The sequence below is a fragment of the Strix uralensis genome, chromosome 4, assembly GCF_047716275.1.
Source record: "Strix uralensis isolate ZFMK-TIS-50842 chromosome 4, bStrUra1, whole genome shotgun sequence".
In the NCBI taxonomy this organism is placed as follows: Eukaryota; Metazoa; Chordata; class Aves; order Strigiformes; family Strigidae; genus Strix; species Strix uralensis.
Genome location: NC_133975.1, coordinates 92,831,984 through 92,858,171, shown reverse-complemented (window position 1 = coordinate 92,858,171; position 26,188 = coordinate 92,831,984). Strand labels below are relative to the sequence as shown.

General features: G+C 40.0%; 1 protein-coding gene across 4 annotated transcripts; it reads right to left on the bottom strand.

The window, feature by feature from the left end:
* Nucleotides 1–1,143: 1,143 nt before the first annotated feature.
* On the bottom strand, nt 1,144–24,719 carry TMEM62 (transmembrane protein 62). 4 transcript variants are annotated; one of them, XM_074867904.1, is made up of 14 exons: nt 24,543–24,719; nt 20,676–20,787; nt 18,358–18,495; nt 17,218–17,263; nt 14,491–14,632; nt 12,346–12,470; nt 12,079–12,201; nt 11,080–11,235; nt 9,402–9,561; nt 7,688–7,801; nt 6,633–6,717; nt 4,979–5,083; nt 3,989–4,107; nt 1,144–3,071 (listed from the first exon to the last, which is right to left on the bottom strand). In XM_074867904.1, the coding sequence occupies exons 3-14, from the start codon at nt 18,395–18,397 to the stop codon at nt 2,745–2,747; spliced, it is 1,542 nt and encodes a 513-aa protein (XP_074724005.1). In that variant the 5' UTR covers nt 18,398–18,495; nt 20,676–20,787; nt 24,543–24,719; the 3' UTR covers nt 1,144–2,744. The 4 variants fall into 4 exon arrangements, with proteins under 4 accessions (XP_074724005.1, XP_074724006.1, XP_074724004.1 ...); XM_074867905.1 differs by lacking the exon at nt 24,543–24,719 and adding an exon at nt 24,380–24,518; XM_074867903.1 differs by lacking the exon at nt 24,543–24,719 and adding an exon at nt 24,274–24,482 and having other exon boundaries at nt 20,676–20,810.
* Between the last annotated feature and the right edge of the window lie 1,469 nt (nt 24,720–26,188).

Genomic DNA, 26,188 nt, shown 5'->3' with positions numbered 1-26,188 from the left:
GAGCTGCCTTTATGTCCCACTCCCCCAGAGCAATACCTACATTTCCCTTGTGCAATAACAATCCCATTAGAAAGCTGCACGGGCAGCAGTGAGCGTTTCAGACGGGAACAGCCTGTTCTGTGTCCTGGGGCCAGGCAGCCTGAGGGAGCCCTGGGTGCCCTGCAGGCAGCTGTCTCTCCCCTCTGCCTCAGCCAGCTCCAGGAAGGCAGGGTGCTTTCTCTCTTGAGCTTTTGGAACTGGTTTGGTTTGGGGTTGTTTTTTTAAGTATGCTGTAGAGATAGTGGGAAAAGCACATGGAAAAAGCCTCCCCCCCCCCCCTTGCATTTTCCACAACACTTGAGTGCCAAGATCTCTTTATTGGGATCACTGGATTGGACAGAGCTTCACTGATGACAGTTGTAGGAAATTATGCATAGCAATGCCATTCCCTTGGGAACTTCCCTCTGCAAGTTTTGCTCAGCCCTCTGAGCACTGAGGGTAACCCACATAAAAGAATCTTCTTTTTCCTAGTTTGTCATGCATTTCACAGCATCTTAGCTGTAATTCACCGATGAACACAAGAATTCCTTCATAAGCAAACAGCAGCATGAAAAATTACATGTGCTTTTTCTAAGAGACTTAAAAAAAAAAATTAATTTGAAAGACATTGTCAGAATTTTTTTGTTTCTAAATAATCATTTCAAAAAAAGAACAAAATTTGAAAGACATTGTCAGAATTTTTTTTGTTTCCAAATAATCAGTTCAAGTGTCCTTTTAGAGTAGTTTCAAATGGTAATTAAGTATTTTCAAGGGGCTCCCCCATGCAGATTAAAAACCACCAAAACAACAAACCCTGCAGAGTGTTGTAATAGAAGCATTTATACTATGAAAAACTGATTTGTCACAGATGATACTAATGGCTGCCAGCAGTTTGTAAAGTACTTCAGCAGTCTGGTTCCACGATCTGCCACTGGCTTTGCTCACTTCATGTAGCTCTGATTTGTCCTCCTAATGAACGGCCTGGAAGGGATTCGCTTGACTTCAGGAGACCTCTGTATTCTCATGCTTACCCCCAAACTGCCATGCAGTACAATTTTAAAAGAAAGAACTATACACCAGAAGTAATGAATGCCTACGAAAAAAAAGTCTTATTTCAGAACAGGGTCTTGGCCCAGGGTATAAAGTATTTTATTGCCACTTCATATGTTCCCTGATCACATAAAAGTAACTTAATTGTGAAATGTCAGGTTTATTAATAATTTTTCAGTAGTGCTTCTCACAAGTACATTTTGTGCCCTGCCTCCGATTTTCTAACAGCTTTGCAAAACAAACTTATGTAGCAACAAATGACATCCTGTATTCTCTTCACAGTTATTTAACTTATGCAAATTGAGAGCTGTTGCTCTCTTTTTTCTATTATATCATCAATCATTGAGGAACAGGAGTGAAGGAATAGGAGAACTATCACCTTTCAGAAATAACAAAAAGTCTTAGTTGTAGTTAATATTTTCTTCCATTTCAATTTATTTTCCTGTATGTTCTACTATAGTCACTGCTGTTTTTTTCTAAGGTGCCATAAATAAGTTACCCCTCCTTTTTCTTGAGGAGCCATAAATAAGTTACTGCAAAATTACCTGAAGTATTTTAAACATTCCACTCACAGCAGTCTTGTGAAGCAGGCCAGTGTTCTCCTTTACAGATAAAGGCACCTCAGCTCTCTTGACTCTGGATCATTGTGTCCTTCATAAATATAATTGTTCTATCATTTTTAGACTTAGAAAAATGGAAAACAAATGAGTTTTCCAAGGTCACTCTGGCGCATTTGACTGAGACCCAGAAATGCAGCTCCGACCCCCTTGCTTACAGACTTTCTAGGCATCAGAGCACGTGATTCCTTCGGGCTCTCCCATCCTGAGGACACCATCTCCATTCTTTGCTTTAAAGCTGAACTGACTACAGCCAAGAATCCCAGCAACACTGATCATTCACTGTCCTTTCACTGGTCAAGTGTGGGAAAATTGGCAACCTCAGCAGTGGGAAACTACCTACTTCTTCCCAGAGAGCGACCGTGTTAATTAGCCAGCACTCCCAGGACCAGAGCAATAGGCCATGGCTCAGGTAAACATAAACACACACACCTAACAGCCTACAAAGGGCTCGTAGGTAGCATTATGAACTGAAAAAGTGTGTAAGCATAGGACTTACTGTGAAGGCCACCACAGCACCTCTGCAATAACCATTACTTCATAAAGTCATCTGCTCTAGGCCTGTAGTTAGTCTTGTAAAAATATATGGAAATCTTGAAATAAAAAGCAAAGGTAAGCACAAATCCTGGAGCTCATTATCAAGAATTATGCTAATTTTTCCCAGCATTATAAAAATCAAGAAAGAATTAAAAATATTTTTCCATTCACAGTAGTAATGACCAAACATTTCCATTTGTGATCCATATGGACGTATCTATCTTCTGTATTACAAAAACCCCTATTATAGAGATTATTGTACAGTTTACTGTATACTGTATTAATGTATAATTGTATTATATAATATGTATTATACAGTATATTGTATATGTATAATACAATAAAAGTATATATTACATACTGTTATACATTTACTATTTAATACAGCTCTGCAGCAGTGCAGGTGCAGCTTCAGGTCTTACCACCTAATTGTTGGGCTGTATGGAATTCCAGCATCACAAAACTGTAGGTTGTGCCTTGGCCGTTTTTAAGTCAAAGAACCTTGAATACTTATACTGTGCTTCAGGAGCTCTGACAGTTTTTCATTTCCACTATGTAAGTTCTGAGCTCTGATGATTTCAGTGTCCAGGTTTTATAAATCAGAGCTGAGGTCAGTGCCACCAGCCACACTCTCATTGGGGAGAGGAAGAAAGCCAAGGTCCCGTAGGTTCGCTGCAGGAAATAGCAGGAATAGAGCTGCCAGGCCAGGAGGAGTGCCACTGCCAGGTGAACCAGCACAGCCACGGGGCGCCGGACCTGACGGATGTGAGAGCGGAAGCTGTGGCCCTGGCATCGCAGCAGCAGGCACCAGCACAGGTAGGCCATTAATGGCAGGTTGAAAAACAACATCTGAAAAGGAAAGAAAAGTAAGACCATGAGCAAGCCAGGCGTAACATACGTGAGGGCACAGAAAGATACGAGCACATAAAACTGTCCCATTCTAAGGGTTGAGCGCAGTTCCCAGAGCTGGAATCTCGGGATGCGCTTCCAAGACTCTGCAGCTGATAGAGCTGTGGCTGCCTGTGCGTCAGTCCCAGGCCAAGCATTCCTGCCCCCTCCCTTGCAGTGGGAGGCACTCACATGCATCTGACCTCTCCTGGAGCTGGTTCAGGGAGCTAGACTTGGCAAAATACTAGCACGGTAAAAAAGGAAGGTCTGTATGTCAGTTTAGCTCTCTGACCCAGCTGTCAGACAAGTGTTAGTAGTGGCATAAGGGAGGGACCGTGAAGGAGGCAGCACTAGCCTGGTCTGACTTCAATGCCAAGGAACTACACCCTCTCTTTCAGACTAATGGCAGCTGGGAAAACCAGAGGGCAGGCAGGTCAGACTGCTGGGAAAACTGGACTCGTGGACTTGGAGAGGGACAGCTACTGATCTGAAGGGTTACCCAGCGTGCAAGGGCTGCCCTGGCTATTCAGGTCCTGCTGCTTAGTCACTGCAACCTGTGCGTGAGACAAGGACAGTACAAAAACGTGGAGTGCTAAATCTGTAGAGGTGGTCTCTAATCCAGACATCCAGGGAGTCCAAAGCAACATCAAAGAGAAGGAAAGAGAAGTTTGAGAAAATAATGAACAACCTCCTTCTTTTCTGCCTTTTAGAACTACAGGAAGGTTAGAAAGAGCTGTTGCAGTCAGGCAGGGCCACTAATCTCTATCCTTCTAAGACTCCTTTCTTTATAAAACTTATAAAACTTTTTAAAAAAAAAAGCAAACAAAAAATTTCCAGAAGAAAGCAGTTTGTCAGCCTTAATTTTTTTAAGTACATACCTGTAAAATCCCGACCACAAATGTCAGACTGCCCTGTAAGAAGGAACCACCAACGAACACACCAAAGGAGAAACAGGCCCCCAGCTGGCCGTCTATCAGTTCACCTACAAACCACGGTCCTGAAAGAAAGGAAAACAAACATTCAGCTGCATCAGAAAACACAATAGAGACATGGCCCTTTGTACTCCCGAGCACAAAGTGGTTAACTGGGGAAAATGACCTCTCTATTGCTACTCTGTAGAAATAAGCCTCATGTTTTCATCTTCACAAACAGCAATCTGATGGAACATTCCTGATGTGAAAATATCATGGTACACCAATGACTTGTGGCACACAATGAATATAATGTTAAATTGGTTTAATTTCTGTGACAATTTTCAACACCACGTATAACATTTTTCTTATGAGAGAAGTGAAAAGATAGTTCCTTTCAAAAGCTGACCTCTTCCCAGAATTACAGTAAGATATATGAAAGACGGGGTCATAAACAATGCCAGTTTGGCTCAGCTTAGAAGTCAAAATGGACAGACTGCACTATGTTATGCACACTACACTGACTGCCGAGAACACAGCTATTTTAATAGCATATTATCAGAGGAGTAATAAGCTAAAATTGTTAGCATCAGAGCCGAGATGTCTCAGTGACATGTCAGGTGAAGCATACATTCCATATACTCATTTTACACCAAGGTACAACCAGATCTTACTCAAAGAATAAGTGAAAACCAAATTAAATTTAAAAATACTCACTTTGCTTTCAGAGTAATTTAATAATTTAAGTGTTTAATTAATTCCAGGGCTTCTAAGTTAGGCTCCCAGAAACAAACCTTTAGTCTCTTTGAACATTAACTTTTCAAGTTCCACATAGATTTTGTAACTTAAGTAGAACTTCCCCTTTCTCCAAGATGTTAGAAGTCTCATTTTTCATCAGGATCTGATATGTAATTTAAAAATACTAATTTACGTCCTCCGGTACTCTAGGTTACTTACCCAGAATGGTGTATAAATTCAGAACCAGAATTGAGTAATAGACGGTGTTTGTTTTACTGAAGACATGAAGGGAATATGAGGTCAGAGTAAGTAATCCTGGCTTTTCTAAACAGAGACAACATTTAAGAAAAATACACTTGATTCAGATTGCAACACACACACACACATAAAAATTGGTCTTTCTGAGACAAATCTGCACATTACTCATTCTATTAAATAAGAAATATAATATTTGGTATGTCTACAGAACAAACGCAAGGGAATGCATTTCTACTATTACTGTGATAACTGAAAGTAAGGAACTGATAAATATAAAAATCTATGTTAAAAACAGCAGAAGAAGCTGCCATTCTAAAATGAGTACACTTACTGTATGTAAATAAAACTGAACGACCATTCTATACCCAGAAAATGAAGTTAGCTAGAATGAAAAACATGGAGAAAGTTCATATTAAATGAAAAGTAAGAGATTCAAAACAGTAACTGTGCAAACCCAAAGAGGCAGGTCAGTATGGACTAGATTAATGGGATTTTCTTTGATTAAATCTACTTAGTGAGATCTGATAGCAACTCAGATAAAAGGAAGGCTAGGTGTTAAAATTGGCAGCATTCTGACAAGTGTGTGATTTTATCAAAAAAACCCCAATATTCACTTTCTAACTGAAGCAGACAATTCATAGATTGAGATTGAGGGAGCCTTCCTATAAAAGTTAGCTTCTAGAGTTTCACCTATTACGTGGCTGCCCTTCTCACAAAGCATTAATTCCCAGAGGGCAAGCCTGACCTTTGGAAATCAACAGCTCTAACAAGTTTGTTCACTAATTTGTAAAATATTTAACATGGTCTACGGGGACCTAGCTGATCACAGAGTGCTAGCTCTTTTCATTTTCAGCTGCTGAGTTCCATAAAGACAACTGAAAATCTATTCTTTTTCTATGTGAGCAGTTGCTGTAGTTACCTCAGGATGCTACGTGATTATGAGTATAAAGGAAGGGACATAGAGTGACATGAATAGGAAGGGACGTGGCTTCCAGAAAAATCTCATTAGTAAGGTGTGGTTCAAACAATTGTTTAAAGGATAAACACCACAAACTTAACAATATTAATTTTCATTTACCAGATTTATCACAAACAAAATCGCAAGTTATGTCAGAAATGGTCTTAATACTATTTTGAGAAAGACCCAAGCCTGTTCATGTTCTTTGCAAAGATTCACAAAAGTTATTTTTGTAGAAGGAAATCTGTTTCTCCACTCAGGTGACAGAGAATTCTGTGCCAGCTGTAGTGAAACAAGCACACGTACAGAACCAATACAAAATAAAACATTCCTTTCCCTATGCATTGGATTCTTCAGTGAGAAAATTAAATGAAACCTTTAGATTTCAATTAATTGAATTTTTGTTTAAACAAAGATACCCAATCAAGTTTTTAGTTTTTAATTTATTTTATTTGATATATTGGAAGTTTTCTGGGTCCCCTTAAAAGCAAACCAGCAGCTTCTGAGAACCCAGTCAAACTCCACAGCACTAGATGCAAAATGCACATGGTGATTAACAGCGCAGTTACTTATATATGTTAGCATACAGGTAAATAGTAAAAAAAGTTTAGGGAAAATAAGATCATCTAAAAGCCACAGACAAGCGTTGGTTCATACCTTTGAGGGCTGGCTTTTGCAGGTATCTGAAAATCACGAGCAAAGCGATCTGTATCAGCACAATCAGTCCAAATAGCACACGAGCCTGAAAAGACAGTTTTAACTTTAAGCCAGCCCTGGAGTAGTAGCTGCCTTTGGGCCTGCCTTATGGACACTGGTAGGATGATACAAGGATTTCTAGCTGAAACACATACTCAAAGCTTGATGCTGTCATTGAACTGAAAAGTAAAAAGAAACCTCAGAGTTTCTAAGTTATTGGGCTTGCATCTTACTGACTTGAATTCAGTTGGATGGCTGAAAGTGATAGACCTGAATCTTTCAAAAACAGGTTTGTAAAAGACATCCGTTGAAAAGGTGTAAATATGCTTCCTATGTAAAACATTTTCCGAGTGCTGTACTGAACAGAACTGCAGCTCAAGACATTGTGGAGAACATTGGTTACAGATTAGCAAAACTAATACAGTAATTTTGAGCCAATTATGATACTATCTAGAGTCATGTGGACTTTCCTATGTTGTTCTGTAAGTGCACCTAAACTAAACTATTATGACATGCCTGCTTTGCATGTTCTGAGCCGTAACACTTCAGGATAAGACCTGGAACGTACTGAAGTCAGTGGGAATTCTGCCTTCCCCTTCGCTGGAGCTAGCTATAATGTCAGCAGCTGATGTGAGACTTTTTCCAGCATTCTTGTCGGTACACCTACTGCAACAGATAACAGCGAAGTTTTCTTTGATTAATGTTTCCTTTCTCTGCTATCTCCAGTAGCTTCTTTTCATTTCTTGCTTGCAAAAAAATGTGTGTATACCTGTACCCAAAAATGGACAATTGTGACTAAATCCAGGAAGCGAACTGTTTGCATGAACCATTGCTGCACATTCACGTTTGAAGCGTGCAACTTGAGAAAGGAAACTTGAAATATTTGTGAAATTCCAATGGAGTCATATCTGGAACAATCAAAGTGCATTCAAGTCTACCAGGAATTAGGAAAATGCCTCCTGCGGTCTCTGGGGAAACCAGCATGGAATGACAGCTGTTTTGCTGAAAGTACTTACTAGAACATAGTGGTCAGTGAGAAGAATAACAGATGGCCAAAAGCCAAATCTAAGAGAGAGGTTTTCTTCCATTGCAAATATATGACCCTGCGTGCTAATTCTTCCTGAAGCATCCTAGATTGATACAAAATAAGAGAGCAATTAGATACCAGTAGTGCACAAAATACCTGAAGTTGCTAATTATCATCGTGGCTTTTCTGGAAAGATCCAACTGACGCATGCATGTCTGGCATACTGCTGTATTAAATACTTCTACTTACTGCCAATTTTGTGGTTTCAAGTAAATTGGTGATTGTAAGATTATAAACTGAAACTGCTACATATGAAGGAGATCCTGTAAGAGATTCAGCAATTTGTGGAAAACAGTGACTATTTATTGCCACCACCACCACTTGTTTTCTCAATGCTCAATTCTAGATAACAGCCCATCTTAAAATATTTTGAAGCTTTGTTGTGCTTCTTTTCTGGTGTATTTGCTAGAAACTGATATTGATAAATAACAGTGCTACATTTATTAAACATTTTGGTATTTCTGCATGTCTAACACTGACACCTTATCTTTTAGTACATAATAAATGGTTTATTTATGGTGAAGTTCAGTATGTTTATTGTGATTACAGCTAAGACAATATTTGGACAATCCCAGAAACAATGTACAGCAATTGAGTATTCTTATTTTCTCCAGGTACCTAAATCAAGTTAACGCTTCATCCTCCTCGCTTTCCCAAAACTATTCAGTTACTAGATGTGATAGTGATTTATGACTGAAGGGGAAAGAAAAATAATTTTTTAAAAATCACATTCAGTTATCTGATAACAAGCATGTATTTGCAAGCAAACCATTGCTATGCAGACCTATATAACCCTCTTCAAATGATACTCAGTTCTGTGCATATGTTTTCATCATAATTAAAAAAACCCCACAACCCACTAATAAATGCAGCTTTCCTGAGTAAAGCATCACAGAAATCAGTAACAAGCTAGGAGGTAGAACACTGGCAGTACACAAAAGCCATTAGAAAAAAAAAGCAGTATCGCTCTTGTCCTGTGAGAAATAATGCCTAGCTGGGTTCCACCAAGCAGGACAAAGCAGACTTTCCCATTACTGTTCTGCAAATGTGCCGAATATTAGAACACTCTGATCGAGTTTTTCGAAGACCACTTGAAGGTACAGAAAAAAAAAAAAGTAGTACCAAGAACAGAAGCATTCACCAAAAGGCATTTTTTGCACCCAGTAATCTAGTATCAGTTAAGTCTGATGTTCTGAGAAACAGAAAACATATTCACTGTCAGCCTGTAAAAAAATCATGAAAAGAACTTCACACAGATAATCAAACCCAGCATTCCAATCTTCCAGACCCAGTTACTTTGCCTTCTGAACTAACATGATGCTACTTCTTACTTTCCTTGATCAAGCCCAATTATTTTTCCAAGACAACCTTAAAAGTTAATTGTTGCCTGTTACTCAAAATACTTTATTTTTGACCAATTAGTTGTCATCTTATATTTCTCATGAAAAATAAGAATCCTTTCTTTTGTCCAGATGCTTTATGAATGTTTTAGCGCTCAGCAGTGTTTTTTCATTTAATAAATCCTTTGTTTTTTTGTAATCAGCAAATATGAAAGGAAGTCTGTTATTTTGTTCCTAGTTTTGTGATGCAGAAGGGTGATGGCGCAGAGATGACAACACAAAGAGTGCCAACAGGTACCTTACCTGGACTGTCACATCTATGTGATGGAACCCTTCACTGTAGTTTTGTGGGCTCCACTTCAGTACATAGAGAGGGCCAGACACCTGATGCGCATTCCCCAAGTGAACTCCATCTATACAGACTTTGACGGAGATAATGACAGAAGGAGAGAAGGCCAGAATTCTAAGGAGTGAATAAACAGCAAAATAAACAAGATTTATTACACGACTTGCAGATTTGTCATTACTTCCTGAAGAGAAGTCCCTAAAGATTACGCTACCTTTTACTTAAGAGTTCAAAAGAGTTAGAAATTAAAATGGTGAAATATCTGTAGGCTAATAGTAACATGGTAGCTCTTTCCTACAATTAAAAAGAGAAGTTCTGTATGGTATTGTGCAAAAGAATAAGATAGAAAACTGGGCTGTGGAACAGACGAAAAAGTGGCAGAGATCCTCAGGTCCTGGCAGAAATAATCTTAGAACTCCTGCTGTCAAACCATTTGCTAACACAAGTGGGATGCATCCTCCTGCACACAGACATATAATCAAATAGTTGTAGATGTCCTCATTAAAAAATGCCAGTCTCTCTTGCTAGAGTTCTTTGTTGTTTGGTGTGGGTTTTTTTTTTCTTTTTTTCCTTTTCTTCTTTTTTCCTTTTTTCCCCTTTTTCTTTTTCCTTTTTTTTTTTTTTAATTTTATTTTTGCTAGTTGGAATATAACCTCTCAGTCTTTGTAACTGAATTTATGAGAAATGGAGTGGAACGCAAGACTGGTATTACAGATCTGAGATACCAAGAAATCTACTGTCACTTGGCAGTGCATATATTCAGAGAAACAGTGATACTAATACAGACTCCATATATTGCACATACAATTTCTTTCATTTCTGGTAATACAAAAGGCATTCCAGAGCATGTTTCAGTCAAATGAAGGAGTCTCATATAGTTATGGTGAATGATTCTATCAGTTCATATATTTAATCATAAGAATGTTCAGATAAGGTTCGAAGTAGGAAACTGGAAAGTAGGTAGACTTAGTAGGTAGACTTAGAAGGACACTGCTTCCTAACTGAAAAGTATTGATGAATTTCTTTTGATTGTAATTCTGTGTATGCAATATACCCATATATTTCATACATATTGGTCTAACAGCAAATATAAGATGTTAGAAAGGGTATAGAAATTTGAAATACAAATGAAAAAAATAAATAGAAAAGGTAGAAATAGAAAGATGGAGACATTTAAAACTGATATGAAAATTGGCAGAGGGTTAAGATGTTTTAATATATAAAGGATATAAAACTGAAAACACAAGAGGCTAAGAAGTCAGAAGCGAATAAACACTTAGAAAAATACGTAGACAAAATCCTGAAATCAGCGGAGGCAACGTGAACACGTGAGATTAATAACACAGATTACATGTTAACCTAACTATCACCTTTTGTTACATAAAAAAGTTCTGCATAAATAAAACAAACATGAATTACTACTATATAAACTCCTTTTATCACAAATATGATACAAAGTGAGCTCTCAGGAACAAACTTCCAGAGGAAAGTGAATTCTGAGCACAGTGGACACATGCTTTTAAAAAAAAAGGTTTTGTGTACATACATATAAATATAGATGTACATTACAACCAAGAAAGACCCCAACTATTAAAATATAGTTAAATATTGTGAAATTAAGAGATTACAGAGTACCTGATATGAGTGGAATAAATAATTTTGACTAGTGGTTCATGAGTAGAACTGCTGTAAAGGAAGGATTTGGGATTGGTGATGAGAACTACAGGCCATTCTTCAAAGTTAAGATCTGCAAAGCTAAGGAGGTCATGATCAAATGCAAGGATCCGGTATCTATAATAAAAGGAAAAACATTTTGTTAATACAAGCTACTGCGTGCAGAGCTGATTCCCATGCTTCCCAAGTTCCTGAACAGAACTTGTTTGATTTATTTTCGCTTTAATGTCTTCTGTAGTTGATCCTGCATTAGCCAACTCTGCTGCATTAACTGTAAGCTGGTTACCTCAGATCAGATTCATTTTATTATAAATCACTGAAGCACTACTCAAAATTCCAAATGTCAAGATCTATTGAATTCTGCACATGAATCAGATAGATGAACATGATGTTAAATAATTCAAAGATAATCTACATTACCGCAGTGTCTGGGTAGGTACTCTAGTTATGGACAAGGATCCCAGTGTGCTTTCTTCTTGTATGCATACAAGTATCTTTCTCAGGATTACTGCAGAATAAAAGCTAATATACTACTATACATTCCATGTAGAATCGGACACTTTTTGATATGCTGCTAAGGTACCATTTCTCAGGTAGACTATTTTTGTCTCTGAAATTCTAACAGCTGGTGCAGAGCATGGGTATTTTGAAGTAGTGATGTGAAATCTGATTACAATTTATTTGTCTACTTTGAATACTAAACAGACATTTAGATGTCCTCTTTTCAATTTCTAAATATCAAGAATGAATCAAAAAATTACTTTACTCAATTTATTAGCACACTGTTGGGATAGGGAAAAAAATCCCAAACTTACAGAGACATTTTGCAAAAGTATTAATAGTAATAACTAGTCAGGCAGATCTAATGCTTCTTTCAAATTCTCCAAACAGCATAAAAGGGAATCACAGTATAACTGGGTAGGCTCCATATAATAATTTGCTCACATAGGGTTTATTTACCTCCTATTATTCATCCAGTCTCCCAATTCGAGTTCCAGAGTGCCACCACGGTGTTGACTGTGCAAGGCTGGCATCAGCCCACCCATTGTATGTAAATGTCCACATAAATAGGCTGTGGCAGAACTAATAAAAGAGCGTAAGAATTGTGATTATCTGGATGGGAAGGAAATATCACTGTACAAAACCTGAAAAGTGACAGACAAGTATGTGAAAAGAGGCAAGAAATGTACTTCATGAAAACACACAGGAGAAAAAGAAAGATCTTACCTCATTAATGTTCGTATTCCTGGGGCTGGGGAGATGATTGTTGAGGTGGGAAAATGGCCAAACCAGACAGTATGATTGCTGTGCAGACTCTCTGTTGCCATCAAAGATAGCTCGTTCATTTGATTCTGAAACGGGCAGGTGTTTGAAAGACAAACAAAGAACCAAACAAACCTGTTTAACATTCAGGTTATTTGGAAGGAATAGCAAAAGGAAAGCAGAAAGAAACTAGTGAAGAATGCAATTCATCTTTTTTTTTTTACAGAGAATACTCTCAGTTGCTTCAGGGACATTTGCATGAAAAAACCATACTACTAGATGTAGCCCTAAAATCTGATGTTGGAAAAAGAAACTGAAAACAAGACACTCAACACCTTCCTCGCAACTGAACACAGGAAAAGCACAACAGAAAGAAGCATTTTCGTAAACTGTATTTCTATCCTTTCTACTGCTTATTTATATAGTCAAAGATGACACGCTTGAGTTGATTTTACAAACATCTTTACCTTACAATTATCATCCCTACTATCTCTTGAGTTGCTAGATGGCCTTTTATAGGCATGACAGACCACAGAAAATGTGCACCATACGCTTCAGTCATTTAACTGGATGAACTATGATGCTGAATCTTGAAAATATTACTCAGCCATTGCTTCAAAGTTAAGCAAAAGTAACACTTTACACAGCAGGTAAAATTTCTCTCCTTTACTTCTTTGACTTCCAATTATTAAATCAACCACTTACTGTCTAGAGAGACTCCCAATACCAGTAAGATCTCAAAGTCTAACAGAGGAGGCAGGAAACTAAAACCAGGAAAGAACACAAATCCACTCTTTCACCATTTTGCAGATCATCTTTCAGGGTAACCCAGAGAACCACCAACATATTCTTTTCCCTACCTGAAAAGAAACCCTGAAGGGCATGAATAAAGGAAAGAGAAATAAAGGTATATCAAAAAAGAATGGATTCAGCATACCATTCTGGATTAATGTAACTGGCTTATATTTCCTTTGCCTTTGTGAATTTGGGCTTTAAGAATATTTTTACCTAAGCTATGGAAACAAATCACTGATACAAATGTAATATCTTTTTCAAATTCCTGGCAGACGTTTATTTTTTAAAAGTTACGGGTATCTACCTTTACTTTCAGTTTTGTGCAAAAATCTGCAAATGATGCTCTCTGGACTCCTGCTGCTGGGTAATTAGCAAGCAAACGTTTGACTTACTGCAGCCAAGGACAGCAGCTCTAGACTTGACTGCATTTCTTAGCTCCTCGAGAGTGTGTCTGCAAACCTACTGTGCCCATTATGGATTACAGTAAACAATGAGAACAGTACTTGGCACCTTTCACCTAAGTATTGCCAAGCGTTTTATAAACATTTAAATGTCAAGCCTCCTTTAGACAAGATTAGAGGGAGAACATTTTACTTTTCATTAAGGCCATTATCACAGGCAAAATATGACATCTGTTTACCAGAACACAGTAACTCTCTGCCAACACTTCAGAAGAGTATTTCAAGAACTATAGCATATCAACAAACTACAGAGAAAAATCAAAGGGAAGCAAAACGTTATCTAAGCTGATATGTGATTTAAACACTGGGATATTAATGTTATTCTTTAAAAAGAATAACATGTAATTTTTATGGTCTCAGAAGATCAGACCTCACTTTCATAAATGACACATTTCTTTATAGCATTACCTTTCACATTATTCCATTGATAAGTGCAACTCCCTCATCTGTAACATTAATAAAAAACCCATCTAACAGGGTAAAAAGTGAAATTAGAAAGTTTGGGGTTTATTTTAGTTTTTTTTAAACTTTACGGCATATAAGGAAATTATCACTCAAGTCTAGCTAAATGCTAAGAATATTAATATTGACAGTGTCCTTAAAATGTCTAATTTGACATTTTTGTACTGGATTACTTCTTAAGAGAGAAAACACAGACACTCTGTATGTTAAGTGACACATTCATTTTTCTAAATAAATGTCCCACATGCATAGTAACTTGAAAACATAAAGACTCTTTTAGATTAACACAAATCTTTCAGACAATTCTTCTTTATCAAAACAAACAAACCAACCCCCCAAACAAACCACTATAGAAGCAAAACAGCCAGCAAAATGGAATGCCAGATGATACCATGTTTAAAATCCCGAAGAAATTATAGGGTCTCTTAGGGCCTGGGCTGAGTGTGGCATCCACGCAGATGAATGAATAGTTCCCAAAAGAGGTGGTGTGGATGTAATGGAAAGATCCATCTTTACGCCAGGCAGAGTATTTCCTGCCAAAATAAAATGGAAATACTGCTGTTAGGAAAGCTTAAAACAATGACAAAAATGACCTGCATAGAATAAATGCAAGATTTCTTGCATTAGATCTAGTTCCATCTTGTTACTGCAATAAAGTCTCTTCCTAAAAATCAATGGCATTGAAAAGTCTGTACTTCAAAGAAGATGCATTACACGGGTCATGTGTTAAGACAAGCAGCAGGTTAGCACACAAACATTTTTAAAAAAATGCTAGCATAAATACGCTTTCCCTGAGCAACATAGTACTTTTTCATGGATAAAGGATAGGCCAGCAGCATAAATGATGCAAAACAAATAGGCAAGATGACAGGACAGCAGGAACTTACATCACTTTTAATTAAAGGAGATCTGCAAAGGAAAAAAAATTACTGTCTTCTGTTTATTGTTGGTATCTGAAATAATTTTTTCTTGCTTACCTAGAAATACCAGGGACAGCAAGTCTTGCCTCCACTATTTTGTTAGAGATCTCTTAAGTTACTCTGATGTGGAATGATCAGCTGTTGGCTAATGGAATATGATTTTGAACCAAAGAAATATTGAACCATTTCAGATATTTTCCAAAAGATCCAAAACAGAGACACTACACTACACCAAATCTTTTAGATAGCAAAGAAGACAGCATTTCCTCTTGCTTATTACTCTTTTTTCTTTCCTGACATAGCAAATCTTACCAGTTCTCCTGTCGTCTGCGGAATGTCATTAGAATTCTTCACTCGAAGAGTAAAAGGAGAGAGCAAAAAGGGTTGCTGCTCTTTTGCACATTACCTAATGTTAATTGAGCTCTTTAATATTAATCTTAAAATACTCTAAGGAGAACTGTGAACAGGGCAGGACTTAAAAGACATGTCAACTAATTCCACCTTTTTTTTCCCCGGAGTTTTATGCTAATACTGGCTATGATAAATACATGTAATAATGAATATATACATTGTTTTCTCTCCTTCCACATACTCTCTTCCTAGAGTATGGCACATTTACTAAAATTTTTTTTCATTTTTATATTTTATTAATGCATCAGATTAATAAAATTGTCCCTGTAAATATAGTTCTCCCTTTAGTGATGCTTAATAGCTTTTGAGGACTCTTGGTGCCTTTCTTCAGTCTTAGATGGAGCATTTGTTAAATCTCATTAAAGTTTTTTTGTTTTGCTATGATGACAGACTATAATGAAGCAAAAACCATTATATGAACACATTTTTTTAGCACAAGACTGTTAATTAATAAGCAAAGACTTTTTCACCTGACACAGAATTTCACTCAGAAATTCTTAGGTTGGCTAAATTGCTTTGAAATTTCACCATAATCTTTTCCACGCCCTTCTGTCATCAGTGCATCTTCAATGTGGACTAGAGGCAGGTGATCCATACATCATCCCAATCAGTAAGCTTGTCCAGGCCAAATAACAATTCAGGCATGATCCAGCAAATTCACTGGTGCTACATCTTCCCACGTGCCTCACTAAGATTTCTGATAGCAGCCTTAAACTAGAGTGGAACACTGATACTAGATTCTCATGTAGCCACAACTGTGGCAAAAGATACAGGGATGTACGCTGCACTAGCACATCCAAAAGCCTTGTTAGCACCATTCATTCATCCCTTCTTGGTAAATCCACATGTAAATTCCATGTTCTCCTAAAAATCCAGCTGCTGTAGCATCCTATCCCACAGAATATATGGGTATATACCTACCTGCTCCTGCTGAAGCAAACTGAACTATCAGATGTTTAATCTGTGTTCTTATTGCAAAGTGGGTGGCTTAAGAGCCTGAATTAAAGGAGAATTTACATTTCCAAGTCCTTCTCCAGTTCCAAAGTGTCAAAGCTGAAAGCATCACCAAAATTATGAGACAGGATTTTGTGTTCAGGTGTGAAGAGCAGAAGAAACTGAGAAGTTAAACACGAGTTACAGCTGAGGCTACCTTTACAATGTACAAGCAAAAGACCCAGCTGAAGAGGGGAAAGTTTCCTCACTTATCTTCACATTTAAATCTCAAGTGTGTTCCTCAAGAACATCTGTTCACCCATCATCATCATCATCCGACTTCTCTACTTTCAGTTTTCTAACAAGACTCAGATGTGAAGAAATGGCTCAGATAAAATTTAGACCCATATGACATGGAAATCCCTTTTGGGAATGCAGAACCAACATAAAAAAAAGTGAAGGTTTCTTTTGCTTTCTTTTTCTTTTTTCATCCATTTTAAGGAGGAAAAGCATTGTTTGGGAATGCTGGTTTACAAAAATATATCACACAACTGTTCTGAAGAAACTGTAGCACATAATGCACAGAATATTTCCTAGACACAGGCAGATTTACAATATATTCAATTACAAAACACAGAGGGGTAAGAGATAAGAATTCTGCGCAAAGAATCCTCTATTTTCTCAATTTATTCTGCTCTACTAACTGGCACTGGAAAAGACAGAGGGAATAGCAAATATGATCCTGGACTATAAGAAAGTCAGTGAAAAAGCATTTATGTGATAATGGAAAGCAGAATATTGTTTAGTGAGTTTGACCTTGAATTTAACAGCATCTGTGTGGTAAATAAATGTACCTGTAATAATTCTGAACGCTGTCCAGGTGTGGAATGTTGAATGAGTCTGTAAGAGAGAGAAAAAGGAAATAAAGAAACTTTCAGAACAAATTGATCATTGACCTCTGGATTTTATTTCCTAATGTGGAGATAAAGCAGTCTCAGCAGGCACTGAAGAGCTATTTTTTTTTAAAATGCATTAACTGACAAGCAGACTGTCTAACTGTGCAGAGAAGACAGTCTATAGTTGATGCAGTTGACCTAAAAGTAGAGATAGTTTTCTCATTTAAGTTTCAGTTCAAAGATAAAGTTGCTGTGGGAATGTAAATTTTCATTTAGTGACTAAAAGGTAACACTGTGTCTCCACTTTAGCCATAAATCTTTTCAGAAGCTTTTCAGATTGGGTGCATTCTCTGTAAGACAGACCTAACTCATCCAAGGAAAATAAAGCAGCAATTGCATCAGAGAACAGCATGTGTAAATCAGACAGCAGCTTGGGGAGGTCTGTACTGCAACTGGGGTCCACCTCTCCATTAAGAGAAGCCTGACAGGGAAGTGGGAATGAAATGTCATAGACAGGCTGTATATGACAAAGCATGCACTTTTTTTTCCCCAGTGCTAGGCTTTCTAGTTTTGCCCTTCCTGTAACAGCTATCTTACATAGCCTACAAGGCTGTTAGCTTGTGTTTGGATGCTTAGAATGTAGCAACAACTATGGTGTGTACAAACTTCCATGAGTTCTTTCTTTCCAAAAGAAACTAAGTTTCCTTTAACTGTCGAACATGTGATACCTTTTAATTCAAACCTGTAGGGGGAGGTCTATGAAAAGTATATTAAAACCATTTCTTCAGCAGGGTAAGGTTAGTTTTCCCTTCCATTAAAAGATGGGGTATATAAAGTAATGATCTGGAAACTAACACCTGAAGCTATGTTCTACCACTCGCCGGGCAAAAGCATAAATGAAGACTCTTACTTCCCTGGTACTAAAACACCAGTAAATAACAAAGTGTGCCCTCAGCAGAGCAGATGGCAAGGCTTTCTACTGACTCATAGCCACCACTAACATGCTAGTAAGGACTACCACTTTACCTCTATAGTCTAACTTGCCTAAATCAGCTCTGTAATCACAGGAAAGAAAGAGATGTTTAATTTCTGTCTTACCATGATTCCCTTTGATGTCAATCCACTTGGTTTTTTCCATGACCCTTGATCTCTTCAGGATTGACTGGTAAGTTTTCCATTCTACTTCTACCTGCCCAGATCCCAGTTTATCTCTTGTCTTAGCATCTGTCAGGTCACCTGAAAGCATACAAAGGTGAGATATAACCTGAGGCCTACACAGCTTACACAATTACTGTAACTAGGCAAGCATGCAATCCAAGCCTCCTTGTGTAAGTGGCTGTAGGCCTCCTGTGTGCAATCTGGATGTTCCTGTCATCTGGCCCAAGAGGTTACTATAAGGGTAAATGCCTTCTAATGCAGATGCAGCAGCCTGTTCAAACATCTGTCAACCACGTCACTGCAGCACTCTTACTAATGCCATGCCAAAGTAAATAAAATTGTTACACATTCATTATACCTAAAGATTCTAGTCATAGAAGCTTTATTTAACTTTACACCTTCTATATCCCCTCAATCTCCAATTAGAGTTCGAACCATTGCCATTTCTGTTCATAAAGCAATGCCTCCCTGCATTGCTAGTTAAAAGATGAATACTAACTATTTCTGAATTCTTAACTTAAAAAGCAAGCAGCAGATAAATAAGTCTCCGTAGAAACAAAAGTCCAGGTCTAGCATTAAGATTCTAAAGCCTTGCACATAGTAATGGCTCAAAATCTCTTTGATTTGCTTGCCAAAACATAATCCATTTCAATAGCAATAGCAAGCTTTCAAATGAAATGGCAAGGCTTATTTCACGTGTCTTGGTATAGTATGTTCAAACAGAAACCAGCAATGAAATCTTGCATTAGTTCACAGGTGAATTTCGTACAAATGAGCAGGGATTGTTCTGAGAGGAACTGGCTCTCAGTGACTAATCAGAGACATAGTTCACTTCTGTAATTTCAAATACAAAGAATGATGTAGAATCACTACCAGGACAAGAAGGAAGGTAGCTGCTAGCAAGGACTAAGGTGTAGCAACCAATATTGGGTAAACAATAGCCATATTGCATAATTATGTCTTTGTTACATATAATATACACTAAATGTGTCAGACTCACGACATTGAAGAAAAACTCATTCTCTTGAGAAGTTTTTCTCTTCTGCTTCTAACAGTCTGTCTTCAGCTGCAACTCCATTTCCATTGCTAAAGATACCTTAAGGCTTTAAAGTTCTCTCCTGAGATTGTAGAATTTCACTAAGGGCAAATCATGCCTGACAAATCTGGTGGCCTTCTACGACGGGACTACAGCACTGGTGGTAAGGGAAGAGCAACTGACATCATCTACCTGGACTTGTGCAAAGCATCTGACACTGTCCAACATGACATCCTTGTCTCTAAATTGGAGAGACATGGGTTTGACAGATGGACCACTCAGTGGATAAGGAATTGGCTGGATGGTCGCACTCAAAGAGTTGTGGTAAACAGCTCGATGTCCGAGTGGAGAGCAGTGATGAGTGGTGTTCCTCAGGGGTTGTTGTTGGGACTGGTACTGTTTAACAACTTTGTTGGGGACATGGACAGTGGGATCGAGTGCACCCTCAGCAAGTTTGCTGATGACACCAAGCTGTGTGGTGCGGTCAACACGCTGGAAGGAAGGGATGTGCCATCCAGAGGGACCTGGACAGGCTGGAGAGGTGGGCCTGTGCCTGAAGTTTAACCAGGCCAAGTGCAAGGTCCTGCACATGGGTCAGGGCAATCCAAAGCACAAATACAGTCTGGGGGATGGGTGGATTGAGAGCAGCCCTGGGGAGGAGGACTTGAAGGTATTAGCAGATGGAAAACTGACTATGAGCCAGCAATGTGCGCTCACAGCCCAGAAAGCCAACCACATCCTGGGCTGCATCAAGAGAAGTGTGGCCAGCAGGTTGAAGGAGGCGATTCTCCCCCTCTACTCTGCTCTCGTGAGACCCCTCCTGCAATGCTGTGTCCAGCTCTGGGGCCCCCAACATAGGAAGGACACGGACCTGCTCAAGCGGGGCCAGACAAGGGCCACGAACATGATCAGGGGGCTGGAGCACCTCCCTTATGAGGACAGGCGAAGAGAGTTGGGGTTGTTCAGCCCAGAGAAGAGAAGGCTCCAGGGAGACCTTATAGTGGCACTTCCACTCCCTGGAAGCGTTCAAGGCCAGGTTGGACGGGGCTTTGAGCAACCTAGTCTAGTGGAAGGTTTCCCTGCCAATGGCAAGGGGGCTGGGACTAGATGATCTTTAAGGTCCCTTCCAACCCAAACCATTCTATGATTCTATGAATTTTGCTTATTTGCTCTTCCTTTGACAGCACATTCAACAGGAAACACATTCTTTTGATTTGCTTACCTGTTGCTAGAACAAGTGCTGGCTGAATTATATCAATTGTTTCAGAACAGAATTTTTCAAAATCAGAAGCTCGTTTGGGATCCCGAAATCTACTGATATGAATATCTGACACCTGCAAAAGAGAAAAAAGAAACACTGTCCCAAGCAGAGGGTTATTGCTGCTCAGGTTGTTCTGCAAAGCCAAGTACATAAGAACGCAACATAAGGCAATCATAGTGATTCATATCAGTATAAGGGATACAGGGAAAAACAGAAGTGGATGATGAGGGGAGAACAAAAGAAGAGCAAGCATATGATATTGCATCTCTAACCCCTAAAATCACATTTACACCAAGAACATTTCCTTAAATCTAAGGGCATACAATAACATGGGGAAATGCTTAGCTATCTACAGTAAGTCTTGACGGCTCTAAGTGACCTGTTGGCTTACAAATTCTGTGAGCTTCTGGTGCAACACAGTGATCTTTCTGCAAGAGAGAATACTAAGTAGTTCTGCAAAGCAAAAATAGGTTAAAGTTACCTAGGCCTCAAAGCATACTGATAACTAACTTCATACCAGGTGTGACATTTCCAGTAGCTGGGTGGAAGGATTTCTAACATTCTACCTGGAGCTAACGAGCAAGTTTAGATCCCATTCCATGTGCCTTCATGAAGGCAAAGCCTGAGTGAGAAATGATGATACCACTTGTACATAACTGTAAAAGATGCTGTTCATCTCTGAACCAGTCAAAGCCCTCACATCAGAAGAGCTGTACGGGACGGGATGGGGAGAATAAGAAAAGTAAGTTTGGTGGGTTTTTTCGGTTTTGGTTTGGTTTTGTTTTTTTTTTTTTAATATTGTGGCTTTTTCAGTTTGTCCAAAGTAAATCTTGGGTGAATGCTTCCAATTTCACTTTCCATTCTACTTCAGTTAATCAATTAATAAATTATCCTCCTCAGTTTAGACCAATGGTATTTGATGCTCAGAAAACAGCGAGCACACGCTCGTGGCCATCTGACACTATCACTAACTGAGAAAGAAAAACATTAGCTTTTACATTAAATTTAATAAACCTGGCTCTTGTAAAGCTTTTTCCTTTTTGAAAACTCCAGATAAAATACCTTGGAGACAAAATGCCTTAGCTTCTCCTTATTCAGTCATTTGAATATGTGGAAAACATTGCCTGAATACAGTTCTTTGATTCTGCTTAGGAAAATTCCCCATTTGCTTATATGGAACATTTGCCTAGGTCAAAATCAGATGCTTTTAGACATAATCTTAATTTCATTTTTATTGATACATTCAAGCTACTGTGAATTAAAGAGCACAGTAAAACTACCTCAATACATCAAACCTAATTTAATTATTGACAGGGATACAACATCTTATTTTGGTTCTCCTCAGTCTGTGGATTTGCAATTCATCTATCTCAGCAATCAAGCAGAAAATAAACACTTCTATTGTTGCTGTCTCCAGATTCTTGAGCAAAAAGTCTTACAAGAAACCTTACTCCTGTTCTGCCCATAACTACGAACAATGTAAATTTCCAACCTTTTAGCAGACAGTGGTTGGGAAGCCTGATTTTCTACAAAGATCTTCCCACTTTTTCCCCTACTGTGATACAAGTTTAAGATTTACAAACAGCTCTTCTGTAAGTTCTAAGAGTTACAGTATCCAGGGGCTTCCGAGAGCTGGGACTAAGTTTCTGTCATCACTAAAAGCCGTGAAACATGAAGATCTTGGGAGTGGAGCTTCTTACATTTTTAAAAAAATTAACTTCAAAGGATGTCCCAGTAAAAGGGAATTCAGTGGGTAAGGAGAAAAGCTTGCAATGCTCTTATTCAATTTCCAAAAAAGTAGGTAAAAGTCCACTTGCTGCATTTCTTCTCTCTTTCCCCTCTCTCTGACTGATGTGGAAACTTGGCCTCTCTCATTGCATCATAGGCAGTAACTTTAGTCAAAATGGGTTGGAAAAAGCTTAGGGGTGAGGAGAAATCACCATCCACATTCCTTATCTAGAGAAGATGTGGCTCAGGAAAGGCAGGCATTAACAAGGGAGAATTACAAGGCCTACGGCAACAGTAGAATGCATCCAGCTGACAACTGTAAGCTTGTCAAATATTGAACTAGAGTGCCTAATAGGCACGGGGTAAGAAAGGAAGTTCTGCTATAAGAAAGGTGAAAGAACCATTAATACAAGTGTATAGCACAAAGATTGCACTTTAGCTCAATTTAAGAAAAGACAGTCCTGTGGATGGGAGGAAAAACAAGGCAGGAACTGCTGGGGGCAGAACCTTGAGCTCTATCCAGTGACCTCGGCTAGACCTAAGGAGTCATCAGGGAGCCTGAAGATTGTTTCCCACAAAGTCATCAGGAACAACACTGGATTTAGTGCTTGACTAATTTCCAAGTTAGGTCATGATAAAGCAGCTTGTTAAAGGGCACATCTGAAAGAGAACAGAACCACTTGAAAGTAAAGCCAAGTCTCAAATTAGCAATGCTGTGGCCCATGCTTGGGAGAGCTCCACTTGAAGAAACACAGGCAGAGAGAACATGGCCAGAGAAGTATGGAGCTGTGCATGCTGCTTGTCAGCATAGCTCTGCACCTGCTATATGCTGCTGTAGTTGACTGTCTTCAAGATACCAACTCAAGATAGGGACTTTATCTACATTAATTCAAGCATATCTCTCACCTTAAAATCTCTTCTGCAGCAAAGATAATAAGCCTTAAATCACTTAAGGAAAAATTACTGGAAACACTGACTTTGAAAATACATAGCAATTGGAGAGAACAAAAGGACTAATAATACGTTGGCGTATGCACTAAGAGCACTGCCTGCAGCTACTACTTTTAGGCAAAGTGTCCTTGAGTTTAAGAATAAAAGCAAAATAGTAAAAGCAGCCTATTTGTTAGAAGGAACTGCACAGCAACCCCTGTGACATCTCAGATGCCAATTACCTGCAAATATGTAAAGAGCTTGCAGGTAGTTATACACAAGTGCTTCAGGAATGCTCTGGCAGGGGAAGGGTCACAAAAGAGGCCACAGAAGCACCCAGACATGACAGCTGACTTCCAAGAGTATGCCAGGTTAATTTGGATTTTATGTTCAACCTGGAAACAAAGCTGCGTACATTTAACCTAACACAGATTGCTCTACCACTGGCCCAGGACCTTCCTTCTATTGCAGAAGGTCTGTGTAACCACTTTCTCAGCCGCACGGCTTCTCTGAGTTTTAGAAGGGAAAAGGGCCAGGCCGAGGCTGCATTTCTCACTGGGGTAGTAGATAATACCGTACCGGGCACTGATGCAATATACAGGAGAGGGTTAATAACCGGGCATGTTTTAATTACCCGCTTCTACCACGCACATCTCTGTGGGGGAGCCTGGCGAGCTGGCCGGACACCCGTAACTTCACCCTCGGCTGCCAGCCGCCGGGACAGCACAGGGGGGCGTTGGCCGGGAGAAGGCGCCACGGCTTCCCACCGAGCGCGGGAGCGCGGCAGCCGGGGGCCCCTCGCCCGCCCCCCGCCTCTCCGCCCACAGCGGCCCCGAAAAGCGGGGGGGGCGCTGCCACCCGCGCCGGGCCGCGCCCCCGCCCCGTCGCCCCCGCCCCTCACCTGCAGTACCCACAGCAGGCCGCTGGCCTCCGCCCCGGGGAAGGGCTGAGGGGCCCGCCGCCCGACGCGCGCGCCCACCGCCGGCGGCGCCCCGGGAGGCGCGTACCAGTCCAGCACCAGCGCCAGCGCCAGGGCGGCCGCCGTCAGCAGCCCCACGGCCAGCTTCAGCATCCTGCGCCGCGCCGCCGCCCCGCGCCCGCCCCGGGCGGGCCCTCCCGTCCGCCGCCGGGCAGCGCTGCTGGCTTCGGCACTTCCGCGTCGCCGCCCACCTCCGCGGCTTGTCGGGCCGCCCTCGCCGCTCGTCTATGGTCGCCTCGGAGGACCGATGGCAGCGCGGGGCAGGGGTGCGCGCTCCCCTCCCGGACTTTCGGCGGTTTTCTTGGGCGAGGCTGTGGGGCCCGCCCGCAGCTTCCCGGCCGCCTGCGCCCTCGGCCGCAGCTGCACCCGTGCCCGCTGACCCCGCGCTGCAGGGGGGGCTGGAAATGCCGAGTCTAAACCGGGACAGGCCGAAACGTGACCCGAAGAGTGCGGTCTGCCCAGGCCTGCAGCGATTTCCGTGACTGGGGGGGACGCTTGTACCGTCAGGAGGCCTCGGGCCATGCCTTGCGTCAAGTCGCTCGGGACGAAAACCAAGTGTGAGGAGAGATCAGCGTCGCGCCCTGCTTTCTTCCAAGTACAGCATATAAACATTCGCTTCCCGCCCCCTCCCGTCAGTATTTATTTCCCCCCTGCCTGCTCATAAATCTAGGCAATTGACTTTTCTTACTCCTGACATACTTAAAAAATCTTTCTATAGTCTTTTGAACATACTTTTTTTCTTATACACCATTTTAAACCTTACTATAGCAACAGTACAGTTTCATAATTGGTAAATTATTCTTTGCTACCAACTCTCCCTTTTCCAATTGCTGCCTACAGTTACTGTTGAGGTTTTTTTCTACCATCTTCACTGTGAGTTTAGCTGAAAAAGCTTCTGTCACTCCATCACTGTTTTCTTTAATATTTAACGCAGTATTCTCAAACAACTTTTCAGATAGAGGCTCCTAATTCAATATTACTTACTTTTCATTATCTTTGCTCATATAATTTGTCATAGTGTTGTCCAAAAAGCCGATTTGTTGCCTGGTGTGCAATAGGTCAATAATCACACACTCAGGAGAGGTATCGCTTATTTATTTTAGGGTTGTGCATGCCTAGGTTCTTGGTGGTTTCCCACAAATCAAGCACACCAACAGGATTTTTCACGCTGTATTTATACACAAAACTTGCAGAGATAGTAATTTTCCAAGTCCATCGATGATTGGTTAGTAATTTACATATAATTATGATACTGCTGACACCATACTTCTACTACTACACATGCTCAGGGGAAGGGTTTTCGCCTGGGCGAGGGTCTTCTTGACCTATAGGTGTGATTTTTAGTATTATAATGAGGGTAGTTCAGTGAAGGATACGTGGGCCTTGAGTTTGCTTGCCAGGTTGGCAATGTACCCTCTTCAAGGTCTAACGGCTCCAGGATGTCCTTGCTCAAAGGCAGCTACCTACTTGTTCTTCTGATTAGGGATGCCTTTGGCCTTAACATATACAAAGAACATCTTTCTCGACCTAAGCATAATATTGCCACATTGTTCTAAAAGTTGAATCTTCAACAACAGGACAAAGATTTTAATTTTTAGCATTGATCACGACAAATACCTTTCAGATCAGTTACACTTTGTGAATATATTATACCCTTTTTCAGATGTTCTTGATAATTTAGCTGCTCTTTTGTGGGACTTAAATGTACGTTTGCTTTGTTTTTTCCAGCTGCCTTCCATCTTGCTTGTCTGCTTCTTACTTCCCCACAAAGAACACCCCAAACAACTGCTTTTAAATCAACAGTTAGCGATCAGTAAACCCAGTAATGTTGGCGAGT